This window comes from Phacochoerus africanus, chromosome 1 (assembly GCF_016906955.1).
Source record: "Phacochoerus africanus isolate WHEZ1 chromosome 1, ROS_Pafr_v1, whole genome shotgun sequence".
In the NCBI taxonomy this organism is placed as follows: Eukaryota; Metazoa; Chordata; class Mammalia; order Artiodactyla; family Suidae; genus Phacochoerus; species Phacochoerus africanus.
Genome location: NC_062544.1, coordinates 272,451,412 through 272,475,723, shown reverse-complemented (window position 1 = coordinate 272,475,723; position 24,312 = coordinate 272,451,412). Strand labels below are relative to the sequence as shown.

The 24,312-nt window shown below is 39.7% G+C and overlaps 1 protein-coding gene across 1 annotated transcript in view; it reads left to right on the top strand.

Annotated features, from left to right (window-relative positions):
* Positions 1-2,212: 2,212 nt before the first annotated feature.
* The window catches only part of LTN1 (listerin E3 ubiquitin protein ligase 1), a 63,008-nt gene continuing 40,908 nt past the window's right edge, over positions 2,213-24,312 (top strand). The window contains exons 1-10 of the mRNA XM_047795199.1: positions 2,213-2,334; positions 8,409-8,612; positions 9,562-9,660; positions 10,962-11,192; positions 13,850-13,902; positions 15,094-15,274; positions 20,409-20,582; positions 21,177-21,367; positions 22,383-22,518; positions 23,375-24,184. Coding sequence (XP_047651155.1) covers positions 2,293-2,334; positions 8,409-8,612; positions 9,562-9,660; positions 10,962-11,192; positions 13,850-13,902; positions 15,094-15,274; positions 20,409-20,582; positions 21,177-21,367; positions 22,383-22,518; positions 23,375-24,184 — 2,121 coding nt within the window. The 5' untranslated portion in view covers positions 2,213-2,292. The remainder of the gene's footprint in view (positions 2,335-8,408; positions 8,613-9,561; positions 9,661-10,961; positions 11,193-13,849; positions 13,903-15,093; positions 15,275-20,408; positions 20,583-21,176; positions 21,368-22,382; positions 22,519-23,374; positions 24,185-24,312) is intronic.

Sequence of the window (24,312 nt, the reverse complement as noted above, 5' to 3'; positions counted from 1 at the left end):
AACTTCACTAGTTATTTAAAAAGAAAAAATTTGGAGTTCAGTGGTGCAGTGAACCAGCATTAGGTTAAGGACCCAGCATTGTCACTGCAGCATCTTGGGTCACTGATATTGTGTGGTTTCACTTCCTGGCCAATAAAATAAAATTTTAACGTGGTAAATCGGTGTAAAAGAATGGTAAAAACAAAGACAGACTCCTGAGGTAACAAAGAGGAATTTCCACAGAGCAGCTACTATCCCTAGGGCTGGGAAGGGAAGGAAGGAAGAAGAGGTTGGGGTAATCTGAATTTTGAAGTTTGGAAGAAGGCCCTGAAAAGCTGGGTCTCAGCTCAAGCCCATGAAGAGAGGGGGGGCTCCTGGCTGTAGTTTTTCTCTGGCGCTCAAAGAAGAGACCCTGTGATGCTGGGACTCTGATTTCTGAGATGAGGCCACCATTGGCTGTCTTAAGAGCTCAGAGGAGGGGCTCCATGGAGGTAGCACTCAGACCTCTGAGAGGAACTAGAGTTCTGCCTGGCTGCTGCTGGTACCTCTAAAGGATGATTCTGATTGTTGGAGACTGAAAACATCTCCTGCCTAAACCAATTTTGGCTGCGGGGCAAAGCGCTGCTGCTGGGATGATGCTAACAGTATGGAGCAAGTCCCTTCTATTTGCTCCTCTCTCTCAGTCTGCATCTAGTCCCCTGTTGACAGAGCATAACAGGAAGCCAGTTGACTAAAGGAGAAATAGTTTGCAGAGCCTCAGTATCATAGAGTTGAGTATAAAAGGTTGAGTGCATGGGCATGAGCGACAATAAACAACAACTTCCAGAGTTCCCGTTGAGGCGCAGTGGTTAACTAATCCGACTAGGAACCATGAGGTTGCGGGTTCGATCCCTGGCCGAGCTGTGGTGTAGGTTGCAGACACGGCTCGGATCCCGCGTTGCTGTGGCTCTGGCGTAGGCCGGTGGCTGCAGCTCCGATTCGACCCCTAGTTTGGGAACCTCCATATGCCGCGGAAGCGGCCCAAGAAATGGCAAAAAAAGACAAAACAGCAACTGCTTATGTTTCCCTAAATGTGATTCTAAGAAGCAAAATCACTAACTAAAAAACCTGTAAATTTCCAACTTTATTTTTTTATTTTTTAGTCTTTTGCCTTTTCGAGGGCCGCTTCCCGCGGCATACGGAGGTTCCCAGGCTAGGGGTCGAATCGGAGCTGTAGCCACCGGCCTACGCCAGAGCCACAGCAACGCGGGATCCGAGCCGCGTCTGCAACCTACACCACAGCTCACGGCAATGCCGGATCGTTAACCCACTGAGCAAGGGCAGGGACCGAACCCTCAACCTCATGGTTTCTAGTTGGATTCGTTAACCACTGCGCCACGACAGGAACTCCTAAATTTCCAACTTTAGTAGTGACTAATACATTACCCTCTTTTCCCACAAACTGCAAATAACACTTTTTTTTTTTTTTTTTTTTACAGCCACACCTGTGGCATACAGAAGTTCCCAGGCCAGGGGTCCAATGGGAGCTACGGATGAGACCTAGCCACAGCCATGGCAACACCTAATGGAGCCACATCTGCAGCCTACGCAGAAGCTTGTGGCAATGCCAATCCTAACCCACAGATAGAAGCTAGGGATCAAACCCTCAACCTCACAGTGAAAACCCATGGAGTCCTTAATCCCTTAAGCAACATCTGGAACTCCAACACTTTTGCAAGGAAAGGGTACGGTGATTTAGAGAATGTAGACTAGGACACTTCTCAAATTTTAACAAGACCTGAGGACATTGTTAAAAATGTAAAATCTGATTTAATTATCCCAAGTGGGCCTGACAGTCTGTATTTCTAAGAAACATCCAGATGATGGAAATAATAGCATTTTGAAAGGTCTAACATTTTCTCATCTTCCCTCAGCCACTACCATGTCTTTCTGCTGCTGTCCATGTGTGAAAATGCCTCTTACTTATGCTAATCCCCTACTGGCTAAACAGGGTACAAATCGTGCTGCAAAAAAGAGAGGAAAGCAAGATTAGGCGCCATGGGTACAATGCTTCGCTTCCTATTGGACAGAGATGACGTCATTCAGGTGGGTGGGCGCGGCTCTAACTATGACGTCACCCAAGGCTGAAGGTCGGAAGCGCGGCTGGAGGCGGGAGAGGAAGTGGGGAGGCAGGAGGGTGAGGTAGGTGGCGGAAGGGGCGGGCCGAAGGCAGTCTTTTTTGTGGGCCCTTTTCCGGTGCGAGGGGCCGGAAGTTGTGGCCCGGCTGTGTCAACCCAGGGGCTGCCGGCTGAAGGTGCTGCTAAGACCGCTACCATGGGCGGGAAGAACAAGCAGAGGACTAAGGGGAACCTGAGGGTGAGTGCTGGGTGGCCCAGCCGACCGGGGAGTCCTCTCCTCGCAGCGGCAGACTCCACCCCGTGTGCACGGCTGGAGGATATGTGGAGCGTGGCTGTGGGGAAGCGTGTGTTTGCCTGTCGAGTGTGACCTCTCTGTTGTGTGTGCGTCCCTGCGGGCGGGGTGGGTTATCTCTGAGCAGACTGGGGAGTCGTGAGAGGAAAGATGTCCCATGCCAGAGCTGTCCCTACTCGAGCACAACCCTCCTTCCTACATTTTCGTTAAGAATTTGTTCAGTGTCAGCTTCACTTGGAAGGTTACCTGACCAGGGTGGCGGGGGTAGGTAGTATCGTGAACAAGGGAGTTGGGTGGGAAGCAGTTGAAGTGAGCCTGGTGTGTAGGGTATCTCGGACCACGTCGCTCCTTCGCTCAAAAACCTGCTGTGGCTTCCCATATCCTTCGGGGTAAAGGCCAAAGCCTTTACGATGGTATACACGGTATGTGGTCTTCTCGGGCCCCTTTCCGTCTCCGACCCCGTCTTCCAACTCCCTTCTCCCTCACCCCATCTGGCTACACTGATCTCTTCACTGAGCCTTGACCTTGCCTGGCAGGTTCCCTGATGCTCTCTTGTTACGTGGCTCCAAATTTTGCCTGAGACATCTCAGTGAGATCTCTCCTATTTTAAATTGTAGCCCCCCTCCCCGTTATCCTTTCCTACTTTATTACACCATTACACTTATGACTTCTAGTTGACTGTCCCGCTTCATTTACTGTCTCCTTTCAGCAGGATGTAAGTATGGGATATAAGTATTAGGAAGGCAGGTGTCTGGTGCCGTTAGCCTCGGAGCCTAGAACAAGGATTGGCATATAGCTCACTAAATATGTGTTAAAACCCCAAAGTGGACTAAACCTGTATGATTGGGGATGTTATAATGATTTCTTTTATGGTATTAGGTTTATTATGACACAAAGTTTTATGAGAATGCTTTTCCCTGTTTCTAGTCCAATTCTAGTGATTTCAGTATGACATTTTCTTAGATTTGCCACTTGAGCTGTTTTGGAGCTTAATAATATCAATAATAATAGTAACTTACCTTGTGTCCAGTACTTTTAAAAATGCTTCATCTGCATTTGCATTTTAATTTTTATTTAAAAATTTCCTCCATGTTTTAGTTTTGAAGTATTTAATTAATTAATTTATTTATTTTGTCTTTTTGCTATTTCTTGGGCCGCTCCCGCAGCATATGGAGGTTCCCAGGCTAGGGGTTGAATCGGAGCTGTAGCCGCCAGCCTACGCCAGAGCCACAGCAACGCAGGATCCGAGCCGCGTCTGCAACCTACACCACAGCTCACGGCAACGCCGGATCGTTAACTCACTGAGCAAGGGCAGGGACCGAACCCGCAACCTCATGGTTCCTAGTCGGATTCGTTAACCACCGCGCCACGACGGGAACTCCTTGAAATATTTTAAAAATGAAGAAAAGTTGCGAGAATATTAGAGCAACTCGTTAATTCTTTACCTAGAGTCACCAATTATTAATCTTTGATCACATTTGTTTTCTCTCTCTATATGTATTTTGTTGAACCATATGAGAGTTAGTTGCAGAAATCATGACCTTTAACTTTTAAATACTTCAGCATGTACATTCTTTGGCCACACCCGGGCATATGGAGGTTCCCAGGTTAGGGGTCGAATCGGAGCTACAGCTGCAGGCCTGTGCCACAGCTACAGCAACGGAGGATCTGAGCCTCATCTGTGACCTACACCACAGCTCATGGCAACGTGGGATCCTTATCCCACTGAGTGCTTCAGGGATTGAACCTTTGTCCTCATGGATGCTAGTCAGATTAGTTTCCACTGCGCCACAATGGAAACTCCCCATGGCATGTTACTAGAAAAAGAGCATCATTCTTCTACATAATTATGAACAATTATAACATTCAATTCAGTGTAATACTATTATCTAATAATATACATTTTTGTATTAACATTTCTACAGTCATCTCAATATTCTCTGTAACTTTTATTTTAGATATAACATTAAAAAAGATCAATTCAAGGATTATTTAGATTAAATGTAGACAATTTCTTAGTGCTGCTTTTTTTTTTTTTTGAGAGGGATACTTTTATGACATGGGCAAAAGGAAGAGTCTAGGCAGTTGATTTGCTTTCACTTAAATTTGTTTACTTGGTCTTTATGATTAGATTCATGTTAATTTTTGACAGAAATGCTTCATAGATGATGTATATTTCTCAGTGCTTCTAACACTACAGGGGCACATGATGCCTGCTTGTCCCATTATTGGTAGTATATATTTAATCACTTGATTAAGGTGATGTCTATTGTATGTATGCTTCTTTCCATTGGCTATTAACAAATTATATGTGGAGTGGTAGTTTGAAATTGGAAATAACCTGTTCTCTCACAAACTTTCACTTAATGGTGTTTGATGATTCTTTGATAATTCTTTGATGATTCTTGCTGGAATCATCTTGCTATTACAGTGGTTTGAAAACTTATGTTTAACCTTGACAACACTCTAAGTAATAATTTAGTTACTGTTATTTTAAAAATGATGATTCTGGGGCTTAGAGAAATGAACTTGCCTAAGCTCATGTAGTCAGGAAATTGTGGAGTTGGGACTTGAACTTCAGAGCAGCAGTCATTCATTCAACAGAAGACTTTGAATACTGAATGCCATGTATTCAAAGATACTAGATAGGAGTTCCTGTTGTGGCTTAGTGGGTTGTGAGGATGAGGGTTCAATCCCTGGCCTTGTTCAATGGGTTAAGGATCTGGAGTTGCCCCAAGCTGCCGCACGCAGCATAGATCACAGATGGGTCTCGGATTTGGTGTGCCTGTGGCATAGGCTGGCAGCTGCAGCTCCAGTTGGACCCCTAGCCTGGGAACTTCCATGTGCTGCAGATATGGCCATAAAAAGGGGGAAAAAAAGATAATAGACAGATTTCTTCTATTCTTGAACTATTAGTTTGATGATATAGATGATAAGTAAGCAAATAATTATACTAAAGAATTATGATGCAGTTATTAGTAGAAAGAAAGCGGGAGAACAGAGCAGAATGGTGATTGGCCTGAGGGGGGCAAATGTTGAAAACATGAATGTGTTTTGAAGGATAAGTAGGAGTTTATCAGGCAGTGAAAAGGAAGAAATGGTTTTGGGGCACAGGAAAGATTACACGAAGACCTAATTGTGAAAAGGCATAACAGATTTGGGGAACTTTGTATTCACTTTGGGACTTGAATGTAAATAGTGGGAGCAAAATTGGGAGAGGGGAGGAGGAAGTGGGATAAGGGAAGAAAAGAGTGGCAGGAAGATGACAGGAGAGGTTGAGGCCAGATGACGAAAGATCTTGCATGTCTTCCTGAATTTAGTCTTTAAACTGTAGACTTAGGATTTCCACCTCAAATACCTCTAGAAGCCAGGTACAAAAGAATGAAGTAGGTATAGTATAAGAAAATTCACTGCCAGAAGTAGAATCAAGGTTCTTAATTTTTGGACCACAGGTATAAGCATTATAACATACAGTAGAGGAAGTGATAAAAAGCTGTAACTATATTTTAAATTCAAAGTAAACTTTGAAAAAAAAAGATACAATTAGTACATTTAAAAATAATTTGTTACCTCGAAACAGTAAATCTGATACCTTTCTTTCTATACCTAGTTATCACTGTCAGCTCTGGTCTTCAGGTCAATTAAGAATTCAGCCTTGGGAGTTCCTGCCATGGCTCAGTGGTTAATGAATCTGACTAGGAACCATGAGGTTGCAGGTTCAATCCCTGACCTCGCTCAGCAGGTTAAGGATCTGCTTTGCTATGGCTCTGGTGTAGGCTGGTGGCTGCAGCTCCAATTGGACCCCTAGGTTGGGAACCTCCACATGCCATGGGTGCAGCCCTAGAAAAGACAGACCAAAAAAAAAAAAAGAATTCAGCCTTGACTGTTTCATAATAAAACTTTTTACATATGAGATTATAGATAAAATTCCAGTGTCTTAATGCCGTCATATTTGTTTTTCAGAATTATAATTCTCTAACTTCCTTTGTACCTCTTTATTCATGTATCAGTATTGAGAAAGGTGAACTGAATAATGTTAGTTCTTTTTTTTTGGCTGCCACATGCAGCGGCTTGATGTGGGATCTCAGTTTTCAGACCACAGATTGAAGCTAGGCTGTAGCAGTGAAAGTGCTGAGTTCTAACTACCAGACCACCAGCGAACTCCTGATGATAGTTCATTTTAATAAAGTTTTATTTTTATTTAATTTTTAATTTTTATTTTTGTCTTTTTGCCATTTCTTGGGCTGCTCCCACGGCATATGGAGTTTCCCAGGTTAGGGGTCTAATCGGAGCTGTAGCCACCGGCCTACACCAGAGCCACAGCAACACGGGATCCGAGCACGTCTGCGACCTACACCACAGCTCACGGCAACGCCAGATCGTTAACCCACTGAGCAAGGGCAGGGATAGAACTCGCGACCTTACGGTTCCTAGTCAGATTCGTTAACCACTGCGCCACGACGGGAACTCCATAATAAAGTTTTGAAATAGAGAACCTTTTTTGAAATTAGTCTTAAATGCTGCTGTTTTGGAAAAAAAATTAATTTAGGCCATTTTCATTTCTGGTCACTAATTTCATTTCATTCATTTCAGTTTAGAAAGGAGTACAGATATTATTCCTTGATCAACAAATCTCCCAAACAATTTTGCTAGGTAGGGTAAATTGTATCACATGTTTTGATTTTCAGACACTTTTTTTCTTTTTTTTTTTTTTTGGTCTTTTTGCTATTTCTTGGGCCGCTCCCGCGGCATATGGAGATTCCCAGGCTAGGGGTCCAATCGGAGCTGTAGCCACCGGCCTACGCCAGAGCCACAGCAACGCGGGATCTGAGCCGCGTCTGCAACCTACACCACAGCTCCCTGCAACGCTGGATTGTTAACCCACTGAGCAAGGGCAGGGATCGAACCCGCAACCTCATGGTTCCTAGTCGGATTCGTTAACCACCGCGCCACGACGGGAACTCCACTTTTTTTCTTTTTTTGACTGTGCCCATAGCATATGAAAGTTCCCAAGCCAGGGATGGAACCCCTGCCACAGCAGTGACCCAAGGCACAGCAGTGATAGCACCAGATCTTTAACCTGGATTCCGCTAGGCCACTAGGGAACTCCAAGATTTTCAGACCTTGTTACAGAAGAATAAGAAACCAATGAGTTTATATGGGTTGTGATGTCATTCTGAACCTCGAACTGAGGCATTTTCCTATTAGATGACAGTAAATATATTAATTTCTTTCATTGGTTTAAATACTTTCTTTGTCGCAACAAATCCTTTAACTTTTAGTACTGGAAGCTACTGTATTGTTTATCAAATGCAACTGTTGACTATGGTTTAAAACAAAGGAGTATGTCATATCTTAACAATTGTATTGCTTTTTATTTCCCTAATAATGTAATTTGTAACCATTTTAGCCCAAGGACAGTCCACCAGCCTTTGAGTGTGTGGGAATGAGTGTGTCTGCCCATGAGGAACTCCTGGTCTAAAAGTTGCTGTTATTAGACTTGTCCTATGGTAGTTGCTTAATAAATATTTGTTGGATGAGTAGATGAATGAAAAGATGTAATCCATTTATGAGTTAATTTTGCATCACCATACAGTACACATATGTGTTTATATATACTATTTATACAAAAATTAGAAATAAAAAATTTCATAAAACAGTATGTATTCTTACCATATATGATGTATTCTGATTTTTACAGTTTTATTCTATTTCTTTAAAATGTTGTCATGGTCTGTAAAGTTGATATCACGAGCCTCTACTGGCTTGTAATCACGATGTAAAAAGCGTTGTTCTGATGCTTAGGAAACCAGGAAATTGCTCCTAGGGTCATTATTGATAAGTACTCAGTGACAAATACTCATTTTAGGGGAACACTGGAATAGATGTGTAGGCTAGGGGAAAAAGTCCTCAAATAAAAGTTTGCTTCACTGTGGGAATTGTCAAGGGATTACTCTAAAGAACTCAAAGTTGGTGCTCTTCCTGGACTCTGACTTTTTCTCTCCCTACTTTATTATTAGCCTTCAAACAGTGGCCGAGCTGCAGAACTCCTTGCCAAGGAACAGGGAACGGTGCCTGGATTTATTGGTTTTGGAACATCTCACAGTGACCTAGGCTATGTTCCTGCTATTCAAGGAGCTGAAGAAATAGACAGTCTTGTGGATTCTGATTTCCGAATGGTGCTGCGGAAACTTTCTAAGAAAGATGTCACAACAAAACTAAAAGCAAGTTTTACTGCTTTCATTAAAATGATCAAGATAGTCTGTTAAAATGTCATTGGCATATTTTACATAAAGAAAAATGAAGAATCATTTCTCACTGATAAGTACTTTTACAGCTGAACTTTTTTTTTTTTTTTTCTGACTATACTCTCAGTATATGGAAATTCCCAGGCCAGGGATCAAACCTGCTTCACAGCAGTAACCAAAACCCACAGCAATGACATTGCTAGGTCCTTAACCCTCTGTGCCACAGGAGAACTCCCACAACTGAACTTTTTTCTTTTTTCTTTTTTTTTTGTCTTTTGTCTTTTTTTGTTGTTGTTGTTGTTGCTATTTCTTGGGCCGCTCCCGCGGCATATGGAGATTCCCAGGCTAGGGGTTGAATCGGAGCTGTAGCCACCGGCCTACACCAGAGCCACAGCAACGCGGGATCCAAGCCGCGTCTGCAACCTACACCACAGCTCACTGGCAACGCCGGATCGTTAACCCACTGAGCAAGGGCAGGGACCGAACCCGCAACCTCATGGTTCCTAGTCGGATTCATTAACCACTGCGCCACGACGGGAACTCCTGAACTTTTTTCTGACAGTTTAAGTTTAGTTTATACTTACTTTCTGGGTTATAAGTTAGTTTGTTGTTCTGAACTTTTTAGAATCACTTTGGATTTCTGACTTTATATTTTTCCTATTAGAAAATGTAACTTTGATCCTGCAATTCTAAATGTTTGTTTATTTGTTTGTTTATATACATTTTGTATTAAAAAAAAAACCTGAAAAGTTTCTACCATAGTAATTGATGAAGGAACTCTTCAAATTAGTCCTATATGGCACAAACAGAAATAGTATATTTTTATGTTACATAAAATAGACTAAGTTTGTGGAACAGTGTAGATATAATCAAGAGACAATGTTATGGCTGTTGATTCTTAATGATTTTAATAATTTATTTTTAGGCAATGCAGGAATTTGGTACCATGTGTACAGAGAGAGATACGGAAATTGTAAAAGGTGTTCTTCCATACTGGCCAAGAATTTTCTGCAAAATTTCACTTGTAAGTATTAAGACCTTACTAGTTTATTTCTATTGTGGGTTTGTTGGTTTCTCGCTGAAGTTGTGGGGACTGTCAAATTTATGAGATTCATTTTTGGTGAGGGTTATGGAATGTTATGTCAGTATTATGCAGGTAGGATCATCTTGGGTTGTGAAAAGTATGCAGAAGTTTGTGTTCTCAGAAATTAGGTCATTACTCATACAGATGGCCAAGAAACACATGAAAAGCTGTTCAACGTCACTCATTATTAGAGAGATGCAAATCAAAACCACTCTGAGGTACCACCTTACACCAGCCAGAATGGCCATCATCCAAAAGTCTACAAACAATAAGTGCTGGGGATGGTGTGGAGAAAAAGGAACCCTAGTACACTGTTGGTGGGATTGTAAATTGGTGCAACCACTGTGGAAAGCAGTATGGAGATTCCTCAGAAAACTAAACATAGAACTACCATTTGATCCAGCAATCCCACTCCTGGGCATCTACCCAGAGAAAACCACGACTCGCAAAGACACATGTACTCCAGTGTTCATTGCAGCACTATTTACAATAGCCAGGACATGGAAACAACCTAAATGTCCATCGACGGAGGAGTGGATCCAGAAGATGTGGTGCATATACACAGTGGAATATTAGCCATTAAAAAGAACAAAATACCAGCATTTTTTGCAACATGAATGGACCTAGAAACTATCATGCTAAGTGATGTCAGCCATACAATGAGACACCAACATCAAATGCTTTCACTGACATGTGGAATCTGAAAAAAGGACAGACGGAACTTCTTTGCAGAACAGATGCTGACTCACAGACATTGAAAAACTTATGGTCTCCGGAGGAGACAGTTTGGGGGTTGGGGGATGTGCCTGGGCTGTGGGATGGAAATCCTGTGAAATCAGATTGTTATGATCATTATACAACTACAGATGTGATAAATTCATTTGAGTAATAGAAAAAGTGAAAAAAAAAATTAGGTCATTACTATAGAGTTACTCAGATATTTTTCAGTCATAGTAAATCCTGACAATTTAATTTCTTTGTGTATTCACTGTAGAATAATGTGGATGAATTGCTTAATTATTCAAGCCTTAGCCCTTACTGTATCTTGAATGTCGTCATTTTTATCTCATTGGGAAAAGGGGAGAAGGAAAAAGTAATCAATTTTTTACGTAATTATTGATTTTAGTTTCACTTTGCACATAGGTGAATTCTTATTAATGGGTCATCATAGCATACTCAGAGATGTCTGTATTTGTTTTCATGGGTTAGAGCTGTTTTAAACCTTATCATATTTTCAATAGGATCATGACCGCCGGGTTCGAGAAGCCACACAGCAAGCTTTTGAAAAACTTATCCTGAAAGTAAAGAAACACTTGGCTCCTTATTTGAAAAGTGTAATGGGCTATTGGCTCATGGCTCAGTGTGACACTTATACACCAGCTGCCTCTGCAGCAAAAGATGCCTTTGAAGCAGCTTTCCCTCCGAGCAAGCAACCTGAAGCCATAGCATTTTGTAAGGATGAAATTACAAGTGTAAGTCCTTGGACCGATTCTATATTTATTTTTTAAAGTATTAAGAAATATAAGGCATGTTACAAAGGGAGCTTTTTTACTTACCATTGTGAAAGCATGAGAAATGAAATATTTTCAATGGAAGATTGCCTTTTTTAAGTGGTGTTTAACAAAACTGACCGTTTTGGCTTTTTAAACATAATTCGCTTTTGGTTGGATCTTTCTAAATTATTTAAATTTTCCTCTTTAATATCCTAATTAATCATATCTAAAAAATTTAGATATCTACTTTGTAAATAAAGTACACCCAAATATTTCCCCCGTATTTCCAAATATACATGTACACAGATCTGTTTTATCCTGGTGTTCCTTTGGTGTACCAAGTAGCTATTACAACAGTTTATTTAACTTCTTTCTTTTTAATATACATTTGAGGGTTTCCCCCCAGTTTTTTACGATAACAGTGTGCTTTAGTGAACATTCTTGAGTAGATCTCTTCATACCCTGTGGGGTGAGAGTTACCAGAACTTCTAGTAACTATATGTAGGTATGAATAAATTGCTCTTCAGAAGGCCATACAAATTTCTAGTCCCATTAACAGATATACGTTTCCAATACTTGGCCAACACTTTTGCCAGACTGATATCAGCCATAACTTTTGTGGCTTTCAGTATAATGCCATCTTCCTCCTTTTTTCTCCTCATTATTTGCTATTCCTAATATATGGATTGGAAAAAACTAGATGTCAGAGTTGTTAGTGTTATAACAAGAAGTAAAAGTCGGTGGACTGAGTCCATTGAGAAGTGAGGATTTTTAAAAAATCGCACCTACATTCATTTCCTTATTTAGTACTCTCACATTTCCATAGCACCCTGTGTGTACTCCTACCCAAACATCCACCTTCCTCCCCCTTTCCTTTTTCTTTTTAATTAGTCAGCTTTTCTCTGGCTTCCCATTATACTTACAAGTCCAGATTTCTTTTCTTGGGCTACAGGACTCTGCATGATCGGGTCCCTTCTTACCTGTCTGGTCTCCTCACCCAGCATTTCTCCACGTAAGCACACATATACATTCTAGTTCCCCATTTAAGTTCTTGGGTCTTCCATTCATTATTTTTCTGCTGTATGAAGTTCATTTTTTTAGGGTGAGGGTTTGTAGCTCTAATCATATTCTCAAAGGGAGTTCTCTAACCCAACTGTAAAGTAAGGATCATTGGTTTAGGAGTTCCCATTGTGGCTGAGTGAATTAAGAACCCGACTAGTATCTATGAGGATGTGGGTTTGATCCCTGGCCTCACTCAGTGGGTTAAGGATCCCACATTGCTGTGAGCTGCGTTACAGATCACAGATGCAGCTTGTATCCCACATTGCTGTACCTGTGGCCTAGGCCAGCAGCTGCAGCTCCGATTGGACCCCCAGCCTGGGAATTTCCATATGCCGATGATGTGACCCTAAAAAAAAAACAAAGGGGTCATTGGTTTATTTAAAATACCAAGTTATAAATGTTAAGACAGTGAAGTATCATGAGTTTGGACACTAAGAGTTTTAGAAAATGGATTTTGAGACAGTTAATTTGGCTGTTCATAGTTTTTTGTTTTGTGTTTTCTTTTTTGGCTATACCCACCGCATATGGAAATTCCCAGGCCAGGGATAGAATCCAAGCTGCAGCTGTGACCTGCACCATTGCTGTGGCAATGCCAGATCCTTAACCAAGTGCACGGGGCCGGAGATGAAACCATGCTGCCACAGAGACAGCGCCAGATCCTGTTTGATTTTTTGTTCTTGGCTTTGTTATGAATGGATAACTCGTCAATGAATATGGGATTATTTCACCTTTAGTTGTCTGTGTCACAGTTATACAAATATTGGGTATGAACTTTCCCAAGTTCAAAACCAGTTTATCAGAGAGGAGTTAGGCAAATGAGATCAAAATGTCATACTATGTACAGGAGAACATGGGATCTGGGTCATACCATCAGCTTTTAGTCCCACTCTGCAATTAGATGTGTTTGATCGTGGGCAAGTTTTTGTGCCTGCATTTCCTCATCTGTTAAAGTGGGAATTAACTTGTACCACAGCGAGTTGTGAGGGTTAGTTAATGCATGACATATGCTCAAAGCAGTACATGGCAGGTAGAAAAGCTCAATAGATATTAGCTATTATTATTGCTAATAAAATTGATACTGGAACAGTGGACTTGCTAGTACTGTACCCCAGAAGTAAGCGGACTTAACATTTCAAATGGAACCTTAGACCTTCCTCCATGATGGAGCAGAGTACAATGGGTGTTCTTTTTGTAGGTAGGGAGGTGCTCAAAAAAAAAAAAAAAACAGGGCAAGAAAAGCAGAGCCTAATTTTTTCCTAAACTTACTAATTGTGTATCCTGTTCACTTCACTGCCATGTGTAAAAGGAGTGGGGAAGCAAGAGGCCAGGAGTATTTAGGGGAAAAGTCCTCTCGATGGAAACTGGAGGTATTTGGAAGAAGTACCCTATCCTTATCCCAGGAGTGGCCTTGGGGGTTGATGGGGGGAAAATGGTAAAATTCAAATCTTTTAGTTTTGCTTCTTAATTTTGCTACTTTTGTGAGCACTGGGATTATAGACTTTTAGATAAGATGAAGCCTATGCTCTGCCTCTCAATAAAATCTCAAGGATATGGGATTTTCCTTTCCTCTGTAGGTGCTGCAGGATCATCTTATAAAAGAAACTCCTGATACACTCAGTGACCCACAGTAAGTTGTATTGTATCTGTGTAATTCAGGTTACGTGAAACTGTATTTCACTCATAGGTAATAAGATTGATAATTTCAATGTAACATTAAAAAAAAAGGAGATTCTAAATGTAGAGATAAAAATATTTAATATAGTGCTATATGCCAGGTGCTGCTTTAAGTGCTGTTACTTGCAAATTGTCTCACTATTTTTTTTTTTTTTAATGGCCTCACCTGCGGCATGTAGAAGTTCCCGAGCCAAGGATTGAATCTGAGCAGCAGCTGTGACTGTGCTACAGCTGCAACAGTGTGGAATCCTTTAACCCACTGCTGAGGCGAGGATCAAACCCAGGCCTCTGCAGCAACCCAAGCCTGCTGTCGAATTCTTAACCCACTACACCACAGCAGGAACTCCATGTCCATCTATTTAACTTGAGTTATCTGGGCGCTTACAGGCTTGGTCCTTCTACAAAGACATGTTTTCAGAATTTTTCCATGTTTTCTTTTTACAGTCATAGCAGGAAACGTCCTAAGGTCTGGTTGAAAATAATTGTGAAGGACTATGAGTAGTTCTATTGAAATAATAGTAAAATGTTTCATTTACGTTTTACTCCTGTGTTCTAATCAAACTATTAGTAGTTTATAAGGGAAAGTAATCTTAGATGCAATGTTACTTATTCTTTTGAATCATCTGATTAACTGAGAGGAGTTACATGCACACTTCCCTCAAGCCATAGCTTTTCATCTCCTTTCACCTTGTATTATTTGAAAAATATGTGATTAAAATTCTGTGTATGTTTGTACTTTGGGGGGCTTGGCACAGGGAGAATGAATATAGAAATGAAGCAACTTTGGTAGATGTTTAATGATTAAACATTTAAAATAGAAGGACTGTGGAGTTCCCGTTGTGGTGCAGTACAAACAAATCTGACTAGTATCCATGAGGATGCAGGTTCTGTCCTTGGCCTTGCTCAGTGGGTTAAGGATCTGGCGTTGCCATGAGCTCTGGTGCAGGTCGCAGATACAGCTTGGATCCCGCGTTGCTGTGGCTATGGTGTAGGCCAGCAACTGTAGCTCCGATTTGATCCCCTAGCCTGAGAACTTCCATATGCCGTGGGTGCAGCCTTAAAAAGCAAAAAGATAAAAATAAAAAAATAAAATAGAAGGACTGAATCTGTAGTTTTCTTATTCTCAATCTCTTTTTACATCTAGAACTGTTCCAGAGGAAGAGAGAGAAGCTAAATTCTATCGAGTTGTAACTTGTTCCTTATTGGCATTAAAGAAATTGCTTTGCCTCTTACCTGATAATGAGCTTGATTCTCTGGAGGAGAAATTCAAGTCTCTTTTATCACAGAATAAGTTTTGGAAGTATGGAAAACACAGTATACCTCAGGTATCTTAATCTTTTATATTTTAAGACATTTCTCTGATTCCTTCCCCTCCTTGCTTGTTAGTTTTATTTATGCTTTATGTTTATGTTTAAAGCTCTGCAAACACATTTTTGTGGTGGGACTGAATTGCCTGTCTTCCTAGACTCTTACTAGAATGTATTATCTTTTTCTTTCTCCTTCCCTCTCTTCCTCCCTTCCTCCCTTTTTCCTCCCTCCGTCCCTCCTTTCCTCCCTTCTTCCCTTCCTTCCTTCCTTCTTTCCGCCAGACCCCACAGCATGTGGAAGTTTCCAGGCTAGGCATTGAATTGGAGACATGGTCAGCAGCCTTTGCCAGAGCCACAGCAACACAGGAACTGAGCTGCATCTGTAACCTTTGCCGCTGCTTGCAGCAACACAAGATCTCTAGCTCACTGAGTGAGGCCAGGGATCAGACCCACATCCTCATGGATACTAGTTGGGTTCTTAACCTGCTTGCTGAGCCACAATGGGAACTCCCCTTTTCTTTCTTTTTTTTCCTTTTTTTGGTCATACCTGAGGCATGCATAAGTTCCTGGGTCAGGACTGAACTGACGCCACTGCAGCAGCCGGAACTGGTATAGTGACAATGATGCATCCTTACCCTGCTGCGCCACAAGAAACTTCCTATTTTCATTTTTTTATTTAGTTATTTGGAGCTCAGATTCAGAGTTGAGTCATCTTTCTTTGTTCATGGCACTTTAAAATTATGGGTGTGTGGTGTTCCCTTGCAGCACAGTGAGTTAAGGATCCTGCATTATCACTACAACAACTGGGGTCATTGCTGTGGTGAGGGTTTGATCCCTGACCTGTGCAGCAAAAAAAAAAGAAAAGAAAAGAAAAAAGAAAAAATTAATTGTGACCGTGCGTAAGGCTCTTTCATTTAATGTTTCTATTTTTTCCCTTTGTCTCTTCTGTTCTTCACCTCTACCAGCTGATCATTTTAAATGTGATTAATGTATGTGCTTTTGTTTGTGTAGTTGATTCTCATTATTTGCAGGAATTATGCTCTATAAAGTCCTCTGAACATTGAATTAGTAGATGCTGAAGCATTGCACTTAGGGGAAATAGAGAATTAAGTTCTTGTTAGTCTCTGGTCAGAACATTTTTGACAATTGGTCAGTATATAACCTTATTTTGTGTGTGTCTGTTTAAAGACACCTTATTTAGTGCACATTGCTGATTCACTAACATTGAACTCCTGTACATAATGCTTGAGAGAAGGTTATCTAATTTTCTTTGTTAGGCACATCACCGCCTTTTTGAATGTGTTTTTAATTCACAAAAATGATATTGTGTTATATTTCATTCCATTTGTTGCTCTTTACTTAGTAATTTTTTAAAAAAGTACTAAAATACTTTAAATCCATCACATTCCTATAAGTATATCTGGTCCACAGCTTCTAACTGCTGTGTAGTATTCAGAAGTTTGTGTTCATTCCATTGTACCTGTCCATTCCTTCTGTGATAGATACCCTGATTGCCTGAACTCCTCGCTTTCACAGATAAGGCAGCAATGAGCATCTTTATTCATGTATCCCTAGCTATGAGAATTTCTTTTTCTGAAATTCATTTTCTGAATTGCTGAGTCAAAGAGTATAGCATACTTAATTTTTTGAAGTAGTGCTCTAGACTCAACCATCAATACATGAGGAATACTCTGATCTTTATATCCTAGGCAGGACTAGGCATTATTCTGCTTCCTCTTTTTCTTTTTCTTTTGGCTCTCCCTGCAGTGTGCAGAAGTTCCCAGGTCAGGGATGGAATCAGCGACCCAAGCCACTACAGTGACAGTGCTGGATCCTTAACCTGGTGGTCCATAGCAGAACTCCTCCAAGACCCTTTTAGAGCCGTTTTAGGTTCACAGAAAAATTGAGGAAAAAGTACAGAGATTTCCCTGCCCCTCACATGCATAGCTTCCTCTGTTATCAACATTTCCTCATCAGAGTGGTACCTTTTTATATAGTTGATGAACCTCTGTTGATACATCATTTTCATCCAGAATCCATAATTTACATTAGTATTCACAGTTGTGTATTCTGTAGGTTCGAACAAATGTATAATGACATGAGTCTGTTTCCTATTTCTTTATTCATTGTTATGTTTTTCTTTACCTCACTGAGTATAGTTATAATAGCTGCTTTAAAGTCCGTGTCTGGGAGTTTCCTTGTGGCACAGTGAAATAAGGTTCTGGCATTGTCACTGCAGCTCTTGGGTCACTGCCATGGCATGGGTTTGATCCCTGGGCCGGGAACTTTAACATGCCATAGGCGCAGCCAAAAAATTAAAAATAAAAATGAAGTCTGTGTTGGATAGTAACATCTGGGTCATCTTGGGATTGGCATCAGTTAATTATCTTATCCCTTGAGATGGGATCACATTTTCTTGTCTTCCAGTAGGTTGAGTAATTTTAGATTGCATCCTGAAATGTCATGTTTTGGGAGGCTGGATTATTTTATAATGCTCCAAAGGGTGTTGATGTCTTTGTATTAGTGGGCAATTAGACTCAAACAGCAAACTCATACCTGCAGTGAGCTGGTTCAAGTGTCAGCTGTAGATTTAGGCTATTTAAACGCAGAAGGTGAGATTCTCTTCTTTGATTTTCTCCTTTCTAGAGTTCCCTGTCACTCTCTTGCAGCTTTGTAGTTACCCTGGGCTCCTTTTCCTGGTTCTTTCAGTTCCTCCGACCAGAAGGATGTCAGGCTTTCTTTTGGAGTTGTAGCTGCCCCTGTGCTTCTGCACAGGGCAAAGCTGCACAAAATGGGAACTCAGAATGTGTAGATTGCTTACTCCAAGTTATGATACCCGCTCCAAAATGTGTATTTCAGTCTTCAGAGCCCTCAGATAGCTTTTTGTGTTTGGCTCACAGAGTCCATAGTTGTGCTTTGCAGGAAGGTCAGTGTATCAGTCTTTCACTACTAGTATTCTCATCTATTTTTAAGTTGGTTTTTTAGGTTTTATTTTTGAGTTATGAATGTGATTTATTTATTCTGGATACAAGTATTTTGTCAGATAAAGTGTCATGAGTATTTTCTTTGAGTTTGTGGCTTACTTTTTTGCTTTGTTCATGGTCTTTGGAGAGTAGGTGTTTTAAAGTCCCATTTATCAATACTTTTCTTTTACAGTTCATACTTTTGATGTCTTAATCTAAGGAATCTTTGCCTAACTCAAGGTTGCAAAGATTATTTTATATTTTATTCTAGAAATGTTAAGGTTAGGTCCATTTAGAGTTACTTTTGTATATGGCATTAAGGTGAGAGTCAGATTTTTTTTCATATGGATATCCATTTGTTGAAAGACTTTCTTACCTCCTCCACTCTGGCACCTTTGACAAATTCATTTGACCATGTATGTGAGATTTGAGGTTTTTTTTTCTTGGCCACACCCAAGGCATGTAGAAGTTCTGGGCCAGAGATCGAACCTACGCCACAGCAGCGACCCAAGCTACTCCAGTGACAATGCCAGATCCTTTACCCACTGCGCCTCATGAGAACTTCTGTGGGATTTTCATTTGAATCTTTATTCCATTACATTTAATGTCTATCTTTATACCAGTACCACATACTCTTGATTATGATTGTTTTATACTAAGTCTTGAAACCCTTCAACTTTGTTCTTTTTAAGATTGTTTAGGCTATATTAGGCTCTCGTCATCCTAGAATAATATTTCATAATATGCTACATACCAAACATGCCTTTATGGTTTTTGCTACCATTGTGAAATGGGTTTTCTCTTTTGATTCCATTTTCTACTCTGTTTCTACTGTTGTATAGGGGTTTTATGCTTTTGTATGTTAATTTTGTATCCGGCAACTCTTCCAAATTCCTGTTAGTTCTTATAGTTTATCTTTAGATCTTTTGAATATTTTTAATACCCTTTTATCTTGCTATGACTATAAACAGTAATTGGGGTTACTGTCCAGTTTTCCTCCCCCCTTTTCTTTGTCCTAATTAGGTTCTCAGTACCACGTTGAATAGGAGTATTGGTAGCAGGCATTTTTTATTTGTTCCTAACTTGAATTTAAATAGTTGTGGAATCTCAATGTTAAGTATGATGCTCTTAAACTATGAATTGTGCTCTTATTTATTTTTAGTTTGAGAGTTGTGCTTGGTTCTTTTTCAGATCTGCTGTGCTGTTTCTAATATCTTTTTTTTAGGACTGCACCCATGCATATGAAGGTTCCCAGGCTAGGGAATTGGAGTTGTAGCTGCTGGCCTATGCCACAGCAATACCAGATCTGAGCTGCCTCTGCGACCTACACCACAGCTCATGGCAACACCGGATCCTTAACCCACTAAGCGAGGCTAGATATCGAACCTGTGTCCTCTGGATGCTAGTCAGATTCTTTTTTGCTGAGCCACAACAGGAACTCCTTCTAATATCTTTTTCCCTTCAGATTTCTTTAAACTTTTGTTTCTTTAAACATTGTTGATATGGAATTTGTAACTGATAGATAATTCTAAGATTTAGAGTCTCACATCTCCGTGTTATCTTTTGTTTCTGCTAATAGTGGCTCATAGTGTCTTAATTTTTGTTTGACTATATTTAACTCTGGGCTGGCTGGTATATTCATAGGAATAATTTGAGGCCCCTAATGAAGGCTTCTTTTTTGTGTGTATGTGTCTTTTTAGGGCCACACCCACTGCATATGTAAGTTCCCAGACTAGGGGTAGAATCTGAGCTACAGCTGCCGACCTACACCACAGCCATAGCAATGCCAGATTTGAGCCGCATCTGTGACCTACACCACAGCTCATGGCAACGCCAGATCCTTCTTGTGTCCCTGTGGATACTGGTTGGGTTCGCTACCACTGAGCCACGATGGGAACTCCCCCTCCACCCCAATGAAGGCTTCTGACACTAGAGAGGATTCGTAGTTGCTTCAGCACAAAGAAATAGAAAGTTGAATTCTTTCTCTCTTCACTTTAGGCTTGGTAATTCCTAATGTCTTTTCAGCTATGTGGCATTCTTAAGATTTTAGAAAGTATTTTTTTCTAGCGCTTTTATTTATTAACAGGAGGGTTAGTATGAATAACCTACCTACTGTTACCATAAATAAAAAATCTTATCATAGCTTTACTAGGCTTTAATTTAATTTGGCTTTCCATTATTTCTTTTAGATCCGCTCAGCTTATTTTGAGTTAGTTTCTGCTTTGTGCCAGCGTATTCCACAGTTGATGAAAGATGAAGCATCCAAAGTGAGCCCCTCTGTTCTTCTTAGTATTGATGACAGTGACCCCGTTGTATGCCCAGCTCTCTGGGAGGCTGTGCTTTATACACTTACAACTATTGAGGTAAGTAAAGAGAGGTACCTTTAGTACATGTGGGAATACCTGTCTTCTTAGTTGTGTTTTAGAAGCCTTACATATCATGCAAGAGAGCCTATCAGATTATAATATTTAAAACTTACTAGAAAAATGCTTTCTTGGAAATACTTAATCCAGAACTTGGCACAAATCTTAAGCTGACTAGAAAATGGTATGTAGTTTTTATTTTACTTTCAGTTTAACCAGTATCAATTATTCTTTAAACCTATGTGGCCCACTGAAGTCAGTATATCTGAATCTTATGTTTAAATACTGCTGTCTCTTTTAGAAAGCATGTTTTGTTTTGATTTTTATTTAGCGAGCAGCTTTTATAGAAATATTTTAAGTTAAATAATTATTTCCAATCAGTATTGTCCTGGAAGCACGTTGGATTCATGGTTACTATATATAATAAATTTCTTATAATCTCAGAGTTTTAGTTTTTAATGGTGATGACAGGTTTTTGCCCTCTTTAGGTAGAATACTTGATTTTTATTTTTGAGATCCTTTATGTCTTCTCTCTTAATTGGGGCATATATGTTTATGATCTCTAATTATCCTTATAATCTTTTCTTTGTTAAGGACTGTTGGCTTCACGTAAATGCAAAAAAAAGTGTGTTTCCCAAACTGTCAGCTATGGTTCGTGAAGGAGGTCGGGGTCTGGCTACTGTCATATATCCTTATCTTCTGCCATTTATCAGCAAACTCCCTCAGTCCATTACAGATCCAAAGTTGGATTTCTTCAAAAATTTTCTTACCTCCCTAGTTGCAGGGTAAGGAATTTAAATTCTTGACCTTTAAAGCAAAATAGATTTTTTTCATATTTTCATAAATGGGTAGAATGACATTATTGTTGTATTTAAATTTCTCTGAATTGTTTTGCTGTTCATTAAACACTTCTAAAGTTTTCAGAGGATTACAGTTGGATTTCTTTTCTTGGGTATTTTCAAGGCTTCAGTGGTAGTATGTAACAGAAAGTGAGATAAATTATGGTAAGGCCCTTAGGTAGAAATAGGCTCTTTTTCAGATGGGCCATTTTTTGTGTGTTGATAAATACAAATGCACAAATGCAGAAAATGAACCAGTGAAGTTTCCAATAAACTTAAATAGCTGGTTTTTTTTTTTTTGTCTTTTTTAGGGCATCACCCACGGCATATGGAGATTCCCAGGCTAGGGGTCTAATCAGAGCTGTAGCCACTGGCCTACACCAGAGCCATAGCAATGCTGGATCTGAGCTGCATCTGTGATCTACACTACACCACAGCTCACAGCAACACCGGATCCTTAACCCCACTGAGCAAGGCCAGGGACCGAACCTGCAACCTCATGGTTCCTAGTCGGATTTGTTAACCACTGAGCCAAGACGGGAACTCCCTTAAATAGCTGTTTTAAAGTTGCACTTAAAAATGTCATTTCAGTTTATTTGTTGAACTTAATAAAAGATACCCAGTTTTATTAATGATTAAAAATTTTTTTCATTGCACTATTATCTTTATTTGGTTAAGCCCCCTTTTTGAAATTTGCAGGTGGTTTGGTTCTTAAGAAGAAAATAAATGTTATCTTTTGTTGACACACTTTTGAAGATATGGTTTTTTTTCACAGTTCTTTAAGTTTTATTCTAGTAAGCCTATATTTTGGCTGCTTGTTTTTAGTTTTTCACTTAAGAATTTTAATTTTAAAAATCCTCCTTTTGTATGATCACTTTTCCATGCCTTTGTTTTGCTATTTCTGACTTGCATATTTTCTTTTTCATGAAAAAGTAAGCCACAGTTATTTATTATTTCTTAGGCTCTCAACAGAAAGAACAAAAACCAGCGTTTCAGAATGCTCAGCAATAATATCTGCATTTTTTGAATGCTTACGTTTTATAATGCAACAAAACTTAGGTGAGGAAGAGATAGAAGACATGCTCGTCAATGATCAGGTGCGTGTATGTAAAAATTGTCAGTGCCTTTGCACACTAACTGTAAAGAATCAAGCTCCCTGTATCTTGTTGCCGTTTTATTAATTAGCCTTGTAAAGATTTCATTTTTATGATTAGCACATTAAGTAATGTATGTTTCTGACCAGAGAAATAAAAATTTCTATACCGTCAGTTACTAGCGAAATACTATAATGCCTCAGGACTAGTCAGCCTCTGGATGTACAAACTCTGTTTTAGAGAGCTGTAATGCAAAACAATTTAGAAGACACAATCTTTAGTCTTTTGTATTTTATTTGAAATAATAATCGTCTTGTTGTTTCTAAAACATGCATTGCACTTATTCTTTTGTGAACAATCGTGCTTGGCTTTTAGAACCTGTGATGAGAGCTGATGCTGGAATATGGTTCTATGTAAATTAAATAATGCAATTATTTAAGTCCACATCCTAGTTAATTTCAGATCTCAGCTGGATAACTTCTCTTATCTTTATAATTTAAGAGAAAGCATTCTGAATTCTGTTCATCCTATATGTCTTTCATACTGGTTTAGAAGAAAGGAAGAAACTTGGATAAGTTCAGGAAGATGCAAAGAAAACTATCACTTTTTGATGACCAGTAATCTTGATCAGTTATATTATAGAGAAGGAGTAATTCAGGGGGGATACAGTGGAATCATTAGGCTCTTTGAATGATATGAAAATGATTTTCAAGTTCAAGTTAACTCTATTCAGAATTTTAAGAAAAAATTCCTGTTTTTCAGTTATTAAATATAAAAATGTATAATGTTTTACAAATACCTGGTTTAAATTTTATTTCTTTTGAAAACAGAATTGGTATGTTTCTACCTTCTCTTTCAGTTGATTCCTTTTATTGATGAAGTTCTCAAAGACCCAAGATTACAGGATGGGCAGCTGTTTAACCATTTGGCAGACACTTTAAGTTCATGGGAAGCCAAAGCAGATTTGGAAAAAGATGATAAAATAGCTCACAATTTGGAGAAAGTGCTACTGAATTTCTGGGAAAGATTGTCAGAGATCTGTGTTGAGAAAATCAGTGAGCCAGAAGCCAATGTTAAGTCAGTTTTGGGTATTTCTGACCTATTACAGATCCTTCAAAAGCCAAAGAGCTCCTTGAAGTTAAATAGAAAAAAAGTTGGAAAGGTTAGATTTGCTGATGAGATGCCCGAAAGTAATAAAGAGAATGAAAAATGTGTCTCCTCAGAAGGAGAGAATAGTGAAGGCTCTGAATTAATGGCTGAACCTTCTCTAACTCAGAATTGCTCGGACCTTATATCTCCGCTAAGGAAAAAGCCTTTGGAAGACTTAGTCTGTAAACTAGCAGAGATGAGTATTAATTATGTCAATGAACAAAAGTCGGAGCAACATCTAAGGTTTCTTTCCACTCTGCTCAACTCCTTCTCTTCAAGCCAAGTATTTAAAGTGCTACTAGGAGATGAAAAACAGAATATTGTTAAATCCAAACCTCTTGAAATAGCCAGACTTGCACAAAAAAATCCCGCAGTACAGTTTTTATACCAGAAAATAATAGGTTGGCTAAATGAAGATCAAAGGAAGGATGCCGGTTTCTTGGTGGACATTTTGTACAGTGCCCTCCGTTGCTGTGATAGTGATTTGGAAAGAAAAGCTGTCTTGGATGATCTCATTGAGGTACTATTGTTATGGATCTTTTTAAATACTAATTGTTTTATTTTTTAATTTTTAAATTTTTTTGTCTTTTTGCCTTTTCTTGAGCCACTCCCGCGGCATATGGAGGTTCCCAGGCTAGGGGTCGAATC